General features: G+C 36.1%; 1 protein-coding gene across 3 annotated transcripts in view; it reads right to left on the bottom strand.

The window, feature by feature from the left end:
- Positions 1 to 826: 826 nt before the first annotated feature.
- Positions 827 to 13,396, bottom strand: part of GOLGA4 (golgin A4) — a 139,055-nt gene continuing 126,485 nt past the window's right edge. For 2 of the 3 annotated variants that reach the window (XM_088464245.1, XM_088464262.1), the window contains 3 exons: positions 13,265 to 13,351; positions 10,242 to 10,297; positions 827 to 1,834 (listed from right to left, as the gene is read on the bottom strand). In XM_088464245.1, coding sequence (XP_088320371.1) covers positions 10,268 to 10,297; positions 13,265 to 13,351 — 117 coding nt within the window. In that variant the 3' untranslated portion in view covers positions 827 to 1,834; positions 10,242 to 10,267. The remainder of the gene's footprint in view (positions 1,835 to 10,241; positions 10,298 to 13,264; positions 13,352 to 13,396) is intronic. The other variant, XM_088464254.1, reaches the window with a different exon arrangement.

The following is a 13,396-nucleotide window of genomic DNA, read 5'->3' as shown; positions in this document are numbered from 1 at the left end:
TTCTCCACCACCAGAGCAGGTGATAAGTTGTGCAAAACCCCTATTTTAAGTTAAAAATATCGGGACTTGATGCAGAACCCCTTGGACAGCCCCCTTAATGACACATTAGGGGAAAAAAAGTTTTTCATTTGCTTAATTTGGCCAATGATGATGTCATTTTTGGGGTGAATAAAAAGTGTTAAAAATAGGCTTAAAGCAGTGGGTCTGTATGGATGGGACATGTGTTTTAAACATTGCAAGTCTATTTTTAATTGAAAAAAAAAAAAAGTCCTAAAATGACGCAAGAAGATACTTGTACTCATTTTAATGTAACTCATATTTAACTGCATTTATTTGCCCCCCCAATTGCATTCTATAATTTTTCCAATGTTACAGTAAAATGCATATAACAGCCATTTTACACAATTTAAGAACCCCAAATACTTTTATTAGGCCACTAACATACTTCTATACTGTTTTCCTATATCAGTCAGATTTCCCGATTTTCTGCTGTACTTTTCGCTGGTTACACCACGGACAGTTTTTGGGAGAAGGGCACATCACGGATTTTGGAATTGGGTTGTGCGAAAAACGGGAGTGCGCATTGGCAATAGATGCGAAATTATGGTGCAAAATGTCCCAAAGTGACTATCACAGCTAACTGAATTTGACCCTAAATGTGTCTGTAATTCAAGACAAGCTTATATTAATTGACAAACAAGACTTTAAAATTCTTAAAAGAACAAATATAGTTGAAGAGAAAAAAATTTAAAAAATGCTTTTCAAGGTGAAATAAAGTTTAAAGTCTTACAATCTTTATTAGTACAATAAGAAAACACCAATAACATGTTTATGAAATAAAATTTATTATACTCATCTTTCCAGGATTAACATAGAAACCATCACAAACAGCATTATAATACATGTACGTATTAACTATTTACAATATACAGTAGTGTATTCAATCTCTGAAAAATATAGGTACAAAAGCTAGGAGAAACCCAATAAGGTACTCCCATTTAGGATGCTTCATCATAGATGAAAGTTTATAGAACTGGCCCATAGCAAACAAAATCAAACATAGATGAAAGGGGAGTTCAGCCAAGCACTTCAATTATTAGTCTGTGGTTGAGCATGTATAGTACATATGTGTGTGTATCTGTTTGTAAGTGTGTGTGTGTGTGTTTATGTGTGTACCACAATTCCTCTCCCAAATAAAATATTGCACAGTTATCTCACACAATATAGAAAAATAATCAGAACAAAAACCCACAGGTTTAAAAGGTAGTTAACTTAGTAGACACATTGATCATTATAATTTATTAAAATGTGTAAGAAGTGGATTTCTGTAGAGATTAAAATAACTCTACAGCGGGTTGCAGCAACTGGTCTTCCACCAAATGAGGAGGCGATGAGGGCATGCAGTGTTTAGTAGATTAAGAGTCTAATGCCACACTCTGCCTGAATATGTTATAAAGAGTCATTTTAACTGTAGATATGTATAAAACAATCTGTTCGAAGTTTACAAGCTACTTGAACAGTACACAGTCATTTAGACAAACCATTTTTATTCTTAACTTCTATTACTTCTCATTTTATGGCAGGTAATGTTTCAATATGCAGAACACCATTGGTATCTATGACTTTGGAGAAAAATAAGGATTTCTAACAAAAAATGGTAACTATGTAGCATCAGGTCAACTCAAGGCAATTAACGGTAACAGTTCTTGAACGTTGAACAGATTTGGTTTTCAATTCCAAGTTGTTGGAGGAAATCAATGCTGATATATCCAGCTAAAGCAGCATCTTGAAAAGAGCATCAAAAAGGTCTTCAGGATGAAGGTCTCAACCAAGACTACAAATAAAAAAAGATAAAAAAGCCAGAAAGTGAGTTAATACAATGCATTCATAGGTTTCTCCATGTACTAGTAGTATATAGGCGATATAAATACTATGGCATTTGTGGCACTGCTCAATTTAAAGTGGAGTCTAGATAGAAGCTGTGATTAGTAAATTTACTACTCGGGGGCTTTTTCCGCTGCATGTCCAAACCAGATATATAAAACGACAATGCTATTAAGAGCAAAATACTTTGGGGAAAGTGTAAATGTCTTTTAAATTGTTACAGCTTTAAAAACTAAATGGGCAAACTCATCTGAATCACGCAGATGCTTGAGTTACATTTCTCCCGTTGTGTTTTGCTTCTAATATTACTTCTATTTAAAATTTCAGCTTTAAAAACTCTGAAGCTGTAGCTTGCAAAAGCCCCCCCCCCCACCCGCTTAGTAAATGAACTCCTAAGACTCTAGTTGAATGTATTCACATTTCCTATAGAATAGATAGAATCATGCCTCTATATGATGTACTGTAAAAGAAAAAAACACGCAGGCTAGTCGTTATACTGTAGGATTGAATGAAAATGTCCACTCAGCACAAAAAAATGTATTTGTAATTTAAATATATTTTATTACAGGTTGTAAAAAAAAAAACTTATGGGGGATGGGAAGGAACAAAAAACAATAATAAATAATGGAGCAAAGGCGACAACTCTATTTGTAAGTACTACAAAGAAACATAGCATAGGCACCTCCATAAAGTGTAAATGACCTGCAGATGCGTGGATCTCAGTGTACATGTGAAATAGGGAACTAAAAGTGGTACTGCAGTATCAGAGTAATGCCTAGATGGGTGACTAAAAGTAGTAAAGGAGAGGAAGGTGAACATAGGTAAGTATAGGGAAGGTGGGAGGGTTGGGGGGCAAATCAAATCTTCAAATACAGAAAATCTCTGGTAATGAGATATCCAAGCCAGAGCCGTAAGGAGGGCATGATGTGACAAGGGGCACTACAGTGAGGCATGATGTGACAAGGGTGCACAATAGTGTGACATGATTGTCAAGAGGCATCACAGTGTGGCAGGAGGTAAGTGGAGAGGCACTACAGTGAAATGATGTGACCAGGGATCACCTCAGTGTGGCATGAGGTAACTGGAGAGGCACAACAGTGTGGCATGTTGATAAAATCTCTCCTTATGTATGACAAGTCATAGAGCAGCCAATGAAACGAAGGGCATATATGCACAATGATCACACTGCAAATGGTTTCCCCCTAGGTAATGAGCCCGGCTGCATGATTGAAGAGAGAAGGTCACTATAAATCTTTTACCAACTTGGAAGTTTTGGCGAGTACCGACATTATTAAATCTTACACAAAATGCACTGAGAAAACGTAAGTAAGGCAGAAGTCAAGGGGCAACATTGGTGGGGCGTGGAGGTGTCAGCAGTTGTGCACATCTTTTCATAGCTTCTATAGGGAGTTCTCCATCCATTAGATGCGACTGTTTCATCTTAAACGCTTATTTATATTAGGTCGCCTGTTACTTATAACAAGTCATACGTTATTATAAGTCATAACAGGAATGCATTAAATAACTAATAAAGGGTGGGATGGGCATATATGTATATCTCTATATATGGCGCCGGTGATCTCTCTTCCAGGGCACTACAATTTCTAGTTATGGCTCCGATTCAAACAATTGCTATATTTAAGTCAATTTAGGAGAATGGGTCAGGAGAGATCCATGGTGTTCATGTCGCTCAAAATTTAATTGGTCAGTCATCCAGGAGACCAATCAGATTCTAACTATTATGTTCTAGAAGGTGCTAGTTAAATGTTAAGTAGAATCTGATTGGTTGCTATGGGCGACATCTTTTTTAAAACTGACTTCTAAAACATCTTTTTTAAAAACTGAATTCTAAAAACTCCCACTTTAGTAAATTTACCCCTTGCAATGTATTTTTGGTGATACACCTGTCATACTCCTTTAATTATGGCAGTGAGAGAGGGAGCTTTAACTTGCATCCAATTAGAAGCCTCTAAACATTTAGAAGCATTCAATACAGGTCTTAAACATTATTGTTATGCATAATTTATACTAAAGATAAGTATTGGAAGTTGTAAGACCTCCACAAATACTTCCAGTAAGATAAACAGGCAAAGAGGTACATTTAAAGTGATGAGTAAGATGGGACTATGCTACTATATTGTATCTCAGATTTCCTATGATTCATATCAGGATGGAGACATCATTGCTAAATCATACTTTTATCCAAAACAGAATATATACAATTTACTCCATCTAATACTTTTATTAATGTCCCTTAACGCTTTATCAATGTTTACAAATACATTATCACATCTAGTTTACATAATCACCTCACTTTCTAGGGTTAAACTTTAATTTGAAACTCTCTTGCATTCATCATACGCAAGCCATTTTCATCTATACACAACAATCACAATATGCTACATACGTTTTTAATTTACAGTAACACTTCAGTCTCGATTCATGATTAATTTGTATCTAACCTAGTCTATTTCAACTTCATTATCTGCACTTCCCCCCCATAAGTCCATTATTAAAGTGCTGCTGCTAGGCCGACCTAACCAACCATAGTGACGTAGATGGAAGTGTACACAGTGTAGGAACCCATAGCAACCAGACACTTGATTGCTTGATTTGCCTTCTTTGTACTAGACAGATTAAAGCTAATTGATTTCCATGATTCTTTAAATATTGTATTTAACTTTTACATAATACTAAGGTTTAACAACTTTTTAATAACATAACAAATACATCATGCAACAGTGCTCAAGGTATATGACGACATAGGATAATGCACTAAAGGAAAATGGGGGAAAGAAGATTAAGATTAGCAACAATACCATCACACACACACACACACACACACACACACACACACACACACACACACACACACACACACACACACACACACACACACAATGAACTAACTAGTCAGTTAACAGATGGGTTCTCTACAGGAGCTATAAAACTGCATTGCTATTGTTAGGAAAAGACTTTTAGTGGGGCACTTAAAAAAAACAAAACAAAACTAAGTATTGGTTTTAAATATACTTTTTTTTTTTTTTTTTTTTTTTTAAATATGGAAGCATATAAATAATAATTGTTTTTAATTGAGACAATGTAGAGGTAGACTGACCATTCATCCTTACAGCTTTGGACTTAGTAGGATACAAAGACCACAAAACTGTCCATGATGTGATAATTTTTTTGGACCATAATACTAAAGAGATGCAGCTTCAGATCATTATACAGGATATGTAACAATCACAATGGGAGTTAAGTCACTTCTGACCAGAAACTGCCAATAACTGGGCAGCCAAATCATATACCACAAATCCACATTGGTCTGATGACATCTATGCCAGCAGGAGATAAGGGACCATCAAAAAAAAAAAAAAGTTAAAAAAGTATGTTGAATAGACAATTGTATGGCAGTATTGCTGGACGCAGGTAATACCAGAAGAAGAGATTCAAGTATAGCCTCTCAATCATACAATGATGGGGGCTGCAAAGACCAGTTTGTCCAAACTTTTAGAATAATCAAAGTGACAATGCTGTCAGCAGATGGGCAAACAGAAAGGAAATCAGTGCATTTGTTCCACCACAGTATAGTACTTTCGTTAGACAATAGGCAAAGATAATTGGGGTTTGTTCTCTAAATAGCCAAAATAGACCATAATGTTATTGAACATATTTAATAATGAACAAAGAAATTGTGGCACATGACAATGAAATACTTCCATCACACATCTGTCCTCTATCTTATATACATTACTGCACAACTGGCTTACAGGGAGGATGCCAAGTTCAGATAACATAGGAGTTTTCACATAAAGGACAATTCTAGAACAAAACCGTGAAATCACAAATGAGTATAATGCTAGCCAAATATATAAGGTTAGGTGGACTTTAGGAAACTGGTGCTTGCCTCTTAATATAGAAGAAAAGAATCCAGCACCACCTTCGCCAACATGGGCTCAGATACTAGGTGTGCATATAGCTAAATGGTATAAGTGAATATACAGTAGGATAGAGCTAGACAACTTTTTTTTGGTCATTGTAGAGTGGTCCTCGACTCTGCAATAATGAATGGAAAGGTGTTATGCACAATAAAAAATAAATAAAAAATACAGTTATAAAAAAAAGTTTAATCTACACCTTGACCATGTATTATGTATATGATTTTAGGCATTAGGATAATTTTAGTTAATTTGACCATACCAGTTGCTAAAAATTGACCTTACACCAAGCTCTAATGTTAGACAGCTGTAATGGTAGATATTCATTCTGCCTATTGAGCTTGAGTCCTAGTAATTATGACTTAATCAAACAAAATGGTAACTCACATGTAAAACAAATACATATAGTGAACAAATGTAAACAACATAAATGTTGCAATCAGCATACAGTAAGAAAACAATTGTTGGTATATATAATATAATATCTGAGAGTGATTTACCTTGTAACACAAGTCATTGATTGAATGGCAGCAGGGAACAAGAGTATTTACACCCTATATGTACCAAATACATCAATCAGTGTGAATCCGCTGCCAGTAAGAATGATGTATAAACATGGGCAAAAAGCACAGATGTTGCAATCAGGACTAAAGAAAACACTCAGTTTATATATACATAAAACTATGTTACACATCACCTTTATCTTGCATAAAGGAGTATTTAACAACATATATATTCTCCTGTTAGGTCTATAAAAGTAATTCTGCTGTTAATTATAGGCAAGTTAAAAAAATGGGTGGATATCTAAGACTGAATTAACCCCCCTTCCTAACTCCACTTGTTTGAAAATCACAGTGGGTCAGAGAGAAAACACACAGATGAGTATATTTATAAGAATAATCGAAAATATAGAGTCAATATGCAGGCACCAACAGTTCTAATCTATAGGTCTGCTGTAACTATCACTTCTAAGGCAAAAACCGGTTTAATACAATGCAGCTGAATTGCTCAGGATCTCAGGCAGCAGTAAGGTGAAGATTGATTACACCATGTAACAAGATGAAGTTCTGTCTAATAGGTACAATACAATGAAAGTACAGCAATTAGATCATATAAGATAAATGAGTGTCACATGGAAAAGATCTTATGGGAATGCTGCCGAAGAAAGTAAGGTCTGTGGTTAATAAAACGCTAAATCACATATAGGGTCTAAATACTCTTGTTCCCTGCTGCCATTCAATAAATGACTTGTGATACAAGGTAAATCACTCTCAGATATCATATTATATATACCAACAATTGTTTTCTTATTGTATGCTGATTGCAACATTTATGTTGTTTACATTTGTTCACTATATGTATTTGTTTTACATGTGAGTTACCTAACTGAAGAGAATTTATCTTACCAAGTTCACTATTAAAAGTTAAGTTTTAATTTCATATAATTCGGTTCATTAATTTTCATTACATTTCCTTTCTAAGAGTGCCCCAACAAAGGCTTATTTGTCTTTTTTCTAGTTTTTGCTCTTTGCATAACTATTTATTATATGTGTATTGCACAAATCCTATGGGTGCACCACCAACATTAGAGTCATCCAGACTTTTTTGTTAAAATGTGTAATAGATCATTACGTTGGTTTATTCGTTTTTGACCTAATCTAATTGTATTAGGCATTATTCATTACCATTTCTCTCACCACTAGTGTGGACTCTGTTTATTCAGTAAATACATTGTGCACTGTGTATGTGACTCAAAATGGTTAATATGGAGCTGTATTGTATCGGACTGTTGACTCTGATTCCTCTTCTCTCTTTGTGCTCCACAAGGGATATTGAAGATACCTGTTATACATCTCCTATACATGTTATATATCCGTTTCACATTATAGTTTATTTGAAATACGTATATGTGAACCCCCACAAAGGGCAGCTTCCTGCTATCCGCACAAGCGGCTTTAACTACCAGGTGCTCTTCTCACACCATCCTGGGCAGGGCTCCCCATACATAGGACCCAACATGAGTAGGCACACCCAGGGTCTGGGGTACCACATAAGCAATCTTATCTATTGCTATCTAGTATTGTATCAAGGTGGCAGGCAGTTGTATGCCTGGTAGAGGAGGGTGAGCTGGCTGTCTGTGGGTCAGATCTACAGCAAAGTCATGAGATTCTTCCTATTATTAATTCAGGTCTCTACCAAGACTTTGATCTGCAGATGCTGTTTTCTAAAAAATCTTTTTGATTCTAGAGATGCATCTATAAGCACAATGCACTAAAGGGACAGAAGACAAAGGAGAGAAGCATCTTCAAATGCATTCTTTTATCTGCTCAATGCATTTTAAGATTCATGACAACTTCTAAGTGCCTTTATCTGCTCAGATAAAAGGGCGCTATATCTACATTTGTGTTTGTGGAATCAAACAAAAAATATGCATGGTAGAAAGAGTGAAAATGCTATTTCAAAGTCTTAACTAGTAACATCATACAAACCATGATCTCATTAGCTGTAGCTGTAATTGGCTGGCAGCAAGACGAAATGTCCGGGCTTTTCCTGCTTTCATTTGTAGACATTACACATTAATAGATTAATTAATTTAAGTTTTGGAGACATGGGGTCAAATGTAATAGGGTGAGAGAGTTTAGAAACAGAGTTTAGCAGTAAACTGTCACACTTTTTAAACTCTGTCAATGTAATAGAGTCCAAGAACATACAAGCTTGCATCTTTTTAAACTAATAAAAACACGATTTAAACTCTCATCCAGATATTTTTCCATTTTAGAAATAAAACTCAACAGTTTATAAACTCTTAACCTATTGCATTTGGCCCATGGACTGAAAGTACTGAAATGTTACAAGCAACGTTCACAAAGTTATGCAGTTACACGATCCCATGCAAGTATAAATTCAAATGGGAATGATAACATAGGACAGAATGGATTTTATTATTACACGCATTTGTATTGTTTTCACTTAACACACAGATGCAGCTTTTAAACACCAGTGAGAAATTGCCCTAAAGAGGCCCTTGCTTCACTCATTTAAAACAGTGAGTGGGGGCAGGTTAGTAATGTGCAACCTACAAGCAGACGGGACTTAGGACCCTCTATTGGTAGTAATCTAGCAATCGGCACCACTCTAATGCTCTGTACAGTATCATCCACTGCTCCCTGGGACACCCAAGCAAATGCTATAAGAACACAATATTATAGGGAAGATTTAATTATTGGCGAAGGGTGCAAAATGTTGTTGCGGCGGTGTTAAAACACCAGCAACGACAGCCTGTCTCCTACCATTTGACCCTAATTGAATTTCCCCATATTTATTTTTAACTCACACAATGAATAATCATATCTACAATAAACACAACACACAAAGCAATTTCACATGCCAGTGTTGTCAGATGATTACACTGCTCCAGTCCTTCAGATTCTCTCTTACAGGTACAACTGGAGAGCTCAGCTGTGGGTTTAAAGCAATTACCCTTATTACACTCAACTTATACAATTGAAAAACATACTGTAGGTCAATTTCTGCCCAAAAAAAATAAGCCCTAGTGTATACTTATGTACATGTGATAGGGAATATAGGCTGCAAGAATTACTAAATTTTCTCTGTAAAGGGCTGCAGAATGTGTATGCGCTATATAAATAACTTAACTAAATATAGAAGCGATGGTATTTGCAACATAATATACTTTAACACAGGAAAACCTGGGCAGCAATACGTTACAAAAAACCCTCTAAGGCAGTGATAGGCAACACTACACGTTAAGGCCAACATTGGGCAAGTCCTCTAATTTCAAGAGGAGGAGAGGAGAAAGAGTGGGCTGCGTGGGACAAAGAGCAGGAGCGCGGGCAAAAAAGAAGAAGTGTGGCACAAAGAGGTGGAGCACTGAGCAGAAAAGTGCACGGAGCAATGAAAAAGAGTGTGGGACAAAAGGTGAAGCACTGAGCAGAAAAGAGCATGGGGCAAAGAAGAAGAGCGTGGGACAAAGGTGGAGCACTGAGCAGAACGCGGGGCAAAGAAGAAGAGTGTGGGACAAGGAGGTGGAGCACTGAGCAGAAAAGAGTGCAGAGCAAAGAAGAAGAGTGTGGGACAAAGAGGAGGAGCACTAAGCAGAAAGAAGCACGGGACAAACAGGTAGAGTGTGGGGCAAATAGGAGGAGGAGGAGAAGGAGGAGGAGGAGGAGGAGGAGGAGGGGAAGACCGGCCAATACATTTTATAAAATCTTCTTACTTGAAAAGGATTAAACACCTATTTCAGAAAAATGTCTTGGTGTGTAGTGTAAAATGAAAGTTCTAATGCCTATGTATATCTGAAGCACTTTGCAAGGCATGAAAAGTATAGAGCACCCAAAACATAAGAACCTTAATGTAAAGAAGGACTATTAGAACAAAACACAATTATTCACTCACCGCATGCTAACTAAGCACCGACTGGCTCAGAAGATACCACTGCGAGGCGGGGTAAACTACAAAGCCAGGAAGAAAATAGCTTAGTGCAGTTAGTTCAGACATAGAAAGTTAGTGATATTATCTGATTAAATACACCTATGAGGATTAGTGTGAGAGGGTTATTTCTAGCCAATCACGTCAGAAGAAAACTAGTATATAAGCCATTGCAATGCCTATTTTCTTAGCACTCATCACCTTTTTGGAGAGTAGCACAGCGTCACTTAATTGCTGTGATATATACATATTATACATCAGAGCAGAAAGCCCATGTCAGTAACAGGTGGCCTTTGTTGTAAAATAAATGTAATGAAAATAGATTTCTTGCATTAAATGGAATGTTATGGTTAAATGATGTTGCTTTTATAAAACCTTATGTATTAATACTTACAGTATGCTTTGTATTTATAAAATTATTATTTTTTTAAGAGATATCCTATTTAACACATGGATTGGCATACTTACTGCTACAATAATGTCCAATGAGTTTTCTTTGTAAGTTTATACTGAAGCAAAAGGGGATTGTGTAGGTTTTACTTGTGTGATCTGCAGTAGTACAAAACAACTCCCTAGTCCTATAGAAGTACACAACATTTGTCACATCAAATTTACCACTTTCAATATCTATGCACAACCTTACACAGCAGCTGTAATGTGGAGGCATCTGTGTTGATTAGTTCAATTCATGAACACCTGTTCAGCGAATGAAAGGAATCCAGAAATCGCTCACAGAATTCCCTGCTGAGACAGATCTTTGTCTAAATCTACCCTCTCCTGGCAGGTACATGAATTACAGGGTCCATTTCTTACTTTACCTTCTACTGAAGGACTTTACATCTACTGTAGGATGGCAAGAATAATTGATACTGAATTGTGTAATAAGAGACGAGAATGCATTTTAAAAAAGATCTAAATGTTGTAAAGATTAAAAAAATTATTATATATATATATATATATATATATACACCCAATAAGCAGTTACTGAAAGTAAATAAATTTGGTCTACCCAAAACCTATATCACAACAATGTGAACATGTTTGCTATGTTAGAACAATATTAGTATGAAAGCAGAAGTGTTAATATTTTATTCATGCATAGTAGAAACATATTCTAGAACTTTATTAATGCTCAATTAAAGGAGAACTGGGGAGTTCAAGTCAGGATATAACACATCTAGAATAATGGTTGCCATCAGTTAGCACTTGATATGTGAAATAGAAGTAAACCGGTTTAGGAAGCAGTGCTTTGTTGCTCAAACAGACACACAAGCTGAATAAAGTTTCAAAGGGAACCCATACTAGATACATATGTCATTGTGTGCATTGAAGTTAATCAAGTTGTTATTTACATTTATTAACATGAGTGGTGGCTGCCAAGAAATGAGATATTTCAGCCACAGATGTCAATGGTGTTGTGCCCCCAGTGGCCAATTTGTAATGAAAAATATTATGCTTGGCCCTCCCAACACATTTTGAACAAAGCTTCCCTCAGACATGGCTGTGCAATTGCTTGAATAAAATAAGAGACGTGCAAAAAAGAAAAATGTAAGTAGTTATTCCTTATAATTGTCTATTTATATATTGAGCTGACAATGTTACTTATCACTAGGGTCATCAGAACAGTACTGAATCCCTGTAGATAATATGTAATCTGGGCAGCACTACATTGGCTCAGATTTATGGAACCAGAAACTGCAGCAAGAACAGTAATACGTGATATGAGACAATGGCCATGTCGGTTTCTACAGCTGTATAGTTCTATGTATTATATTTTTGTTTTGTATTTAAAATGTTAACCCATTCTATATATAAATGTATATTAAAAGTTATTGAAAGTTTAATCACAAGATTCAGTATAATTTTTTTGTTACTAAAATTAAGAGGGGTATTCCATTAACCGCAGGGTTTACCCCAAGGCTAATTGCTGCGCTGGAGCAATTCAATTAGCGAGGATTATGCCACGCGCGAGCCCCCACAGTCAGACTAAACCTCGCAGCTCATGGAGGTGCGAGTTAAAGTCCACGGAAAAATCACCAAATCGGGTTCGCACGTTGAAAAAAAAGCCCATTGATTCTGCAGTTTACGCGGCATCATTGGGTTTTTCCCGCCTGAATCCCGATTTTTCGGCGTTGGAAAAAGGCAATTTAATTGAATAGCCTTTCCCCTGCGCCACAGGGATTATTGCTGGTAATTAGTCACGGGGTAAACCCCGCGGCTAGTTAAATACCCCCCTAAGAGCTTTATTTGTTTTGTTTTATTTAATAAGGTTAAAGCAGATCATATTTACTCATCTACTAACCGATTTCGTAACCTTTGTCTCAAAGCAGGATATTTTTATAAAAGGGTTATTAAACCATTTCAGACCAAGACTTTAATAAAATAATGAAAGGCAATAAAGAAGAATTCACTCTAAACTATAAAGAACAAATGCAGTATGTATTTCATATATTATGCCCATATCTCTCCTTTCTAAAACAAAAATAAAATATTTATAACTCAGAATTTGATTAAACCAATACCTGCCCGACGCCGATATTATATGCCTTAAGGGGCCGCAACTATAACAGGTCTTGTAGGATTCCACTGAGCCCTACACAGCATCTCCCTATATAATGTGTAGAGGTTTTAGCATGAAACTTCAGAACATCTATTCTTCCTAGTAACTAAATCTACACAAGTTACAAGTATGTGTGAATGTGTAAGATGGTATATCTCACATCAATTCACAGAAAAACATAACTGTCTGATTTTAACAAGTTCAAGGTTACTTTTATGTCATGTTTTTCTGAGCTGGAACAAATTCCTCCATGGTCACATATGCTAAGGACAAACAACAGATACCTGAAGATGCTAGTGACATGCCATGACTGCAATTCTGTCATAGTTCACTTATCAAAGCCTTTAAGTACTATAGAACATTGAAGGCCATTATAATACAAAACTATCCTCTGATTCCATTAATTAGGAAAAGACAGAATGAACCTTACCACAGGTCGAGCATCTTCTTTCTCCAAGATCTTCTGAGCTTGGTCAGCTGGAAATCTCAGCACTGTAGTAATTACTTTTGCCATAGTCTGATTAATGAAAAAAATGGGTGACACAAGAGGGATCAGGATTCC

Source organism: Taudactylus pleione, unplaced genomic scaffold (assembly GCF_031769625.1).
Source record: "Taudactylus pleione unplaced genomic scaffold, aTauple2 ptg000054l, whole genome shotgun sequence".
Lineage (NCBI taxonomy): Eukaryota > Metazoa > Chordata > Amphibia > Anura > Myobatrachidae > Taudactylus > Taudactylus pleione.
Note: the sequence above shows the minus strand (reverse complement) of the source record. Positions and strands in the feature narration are given on the sequence as shown.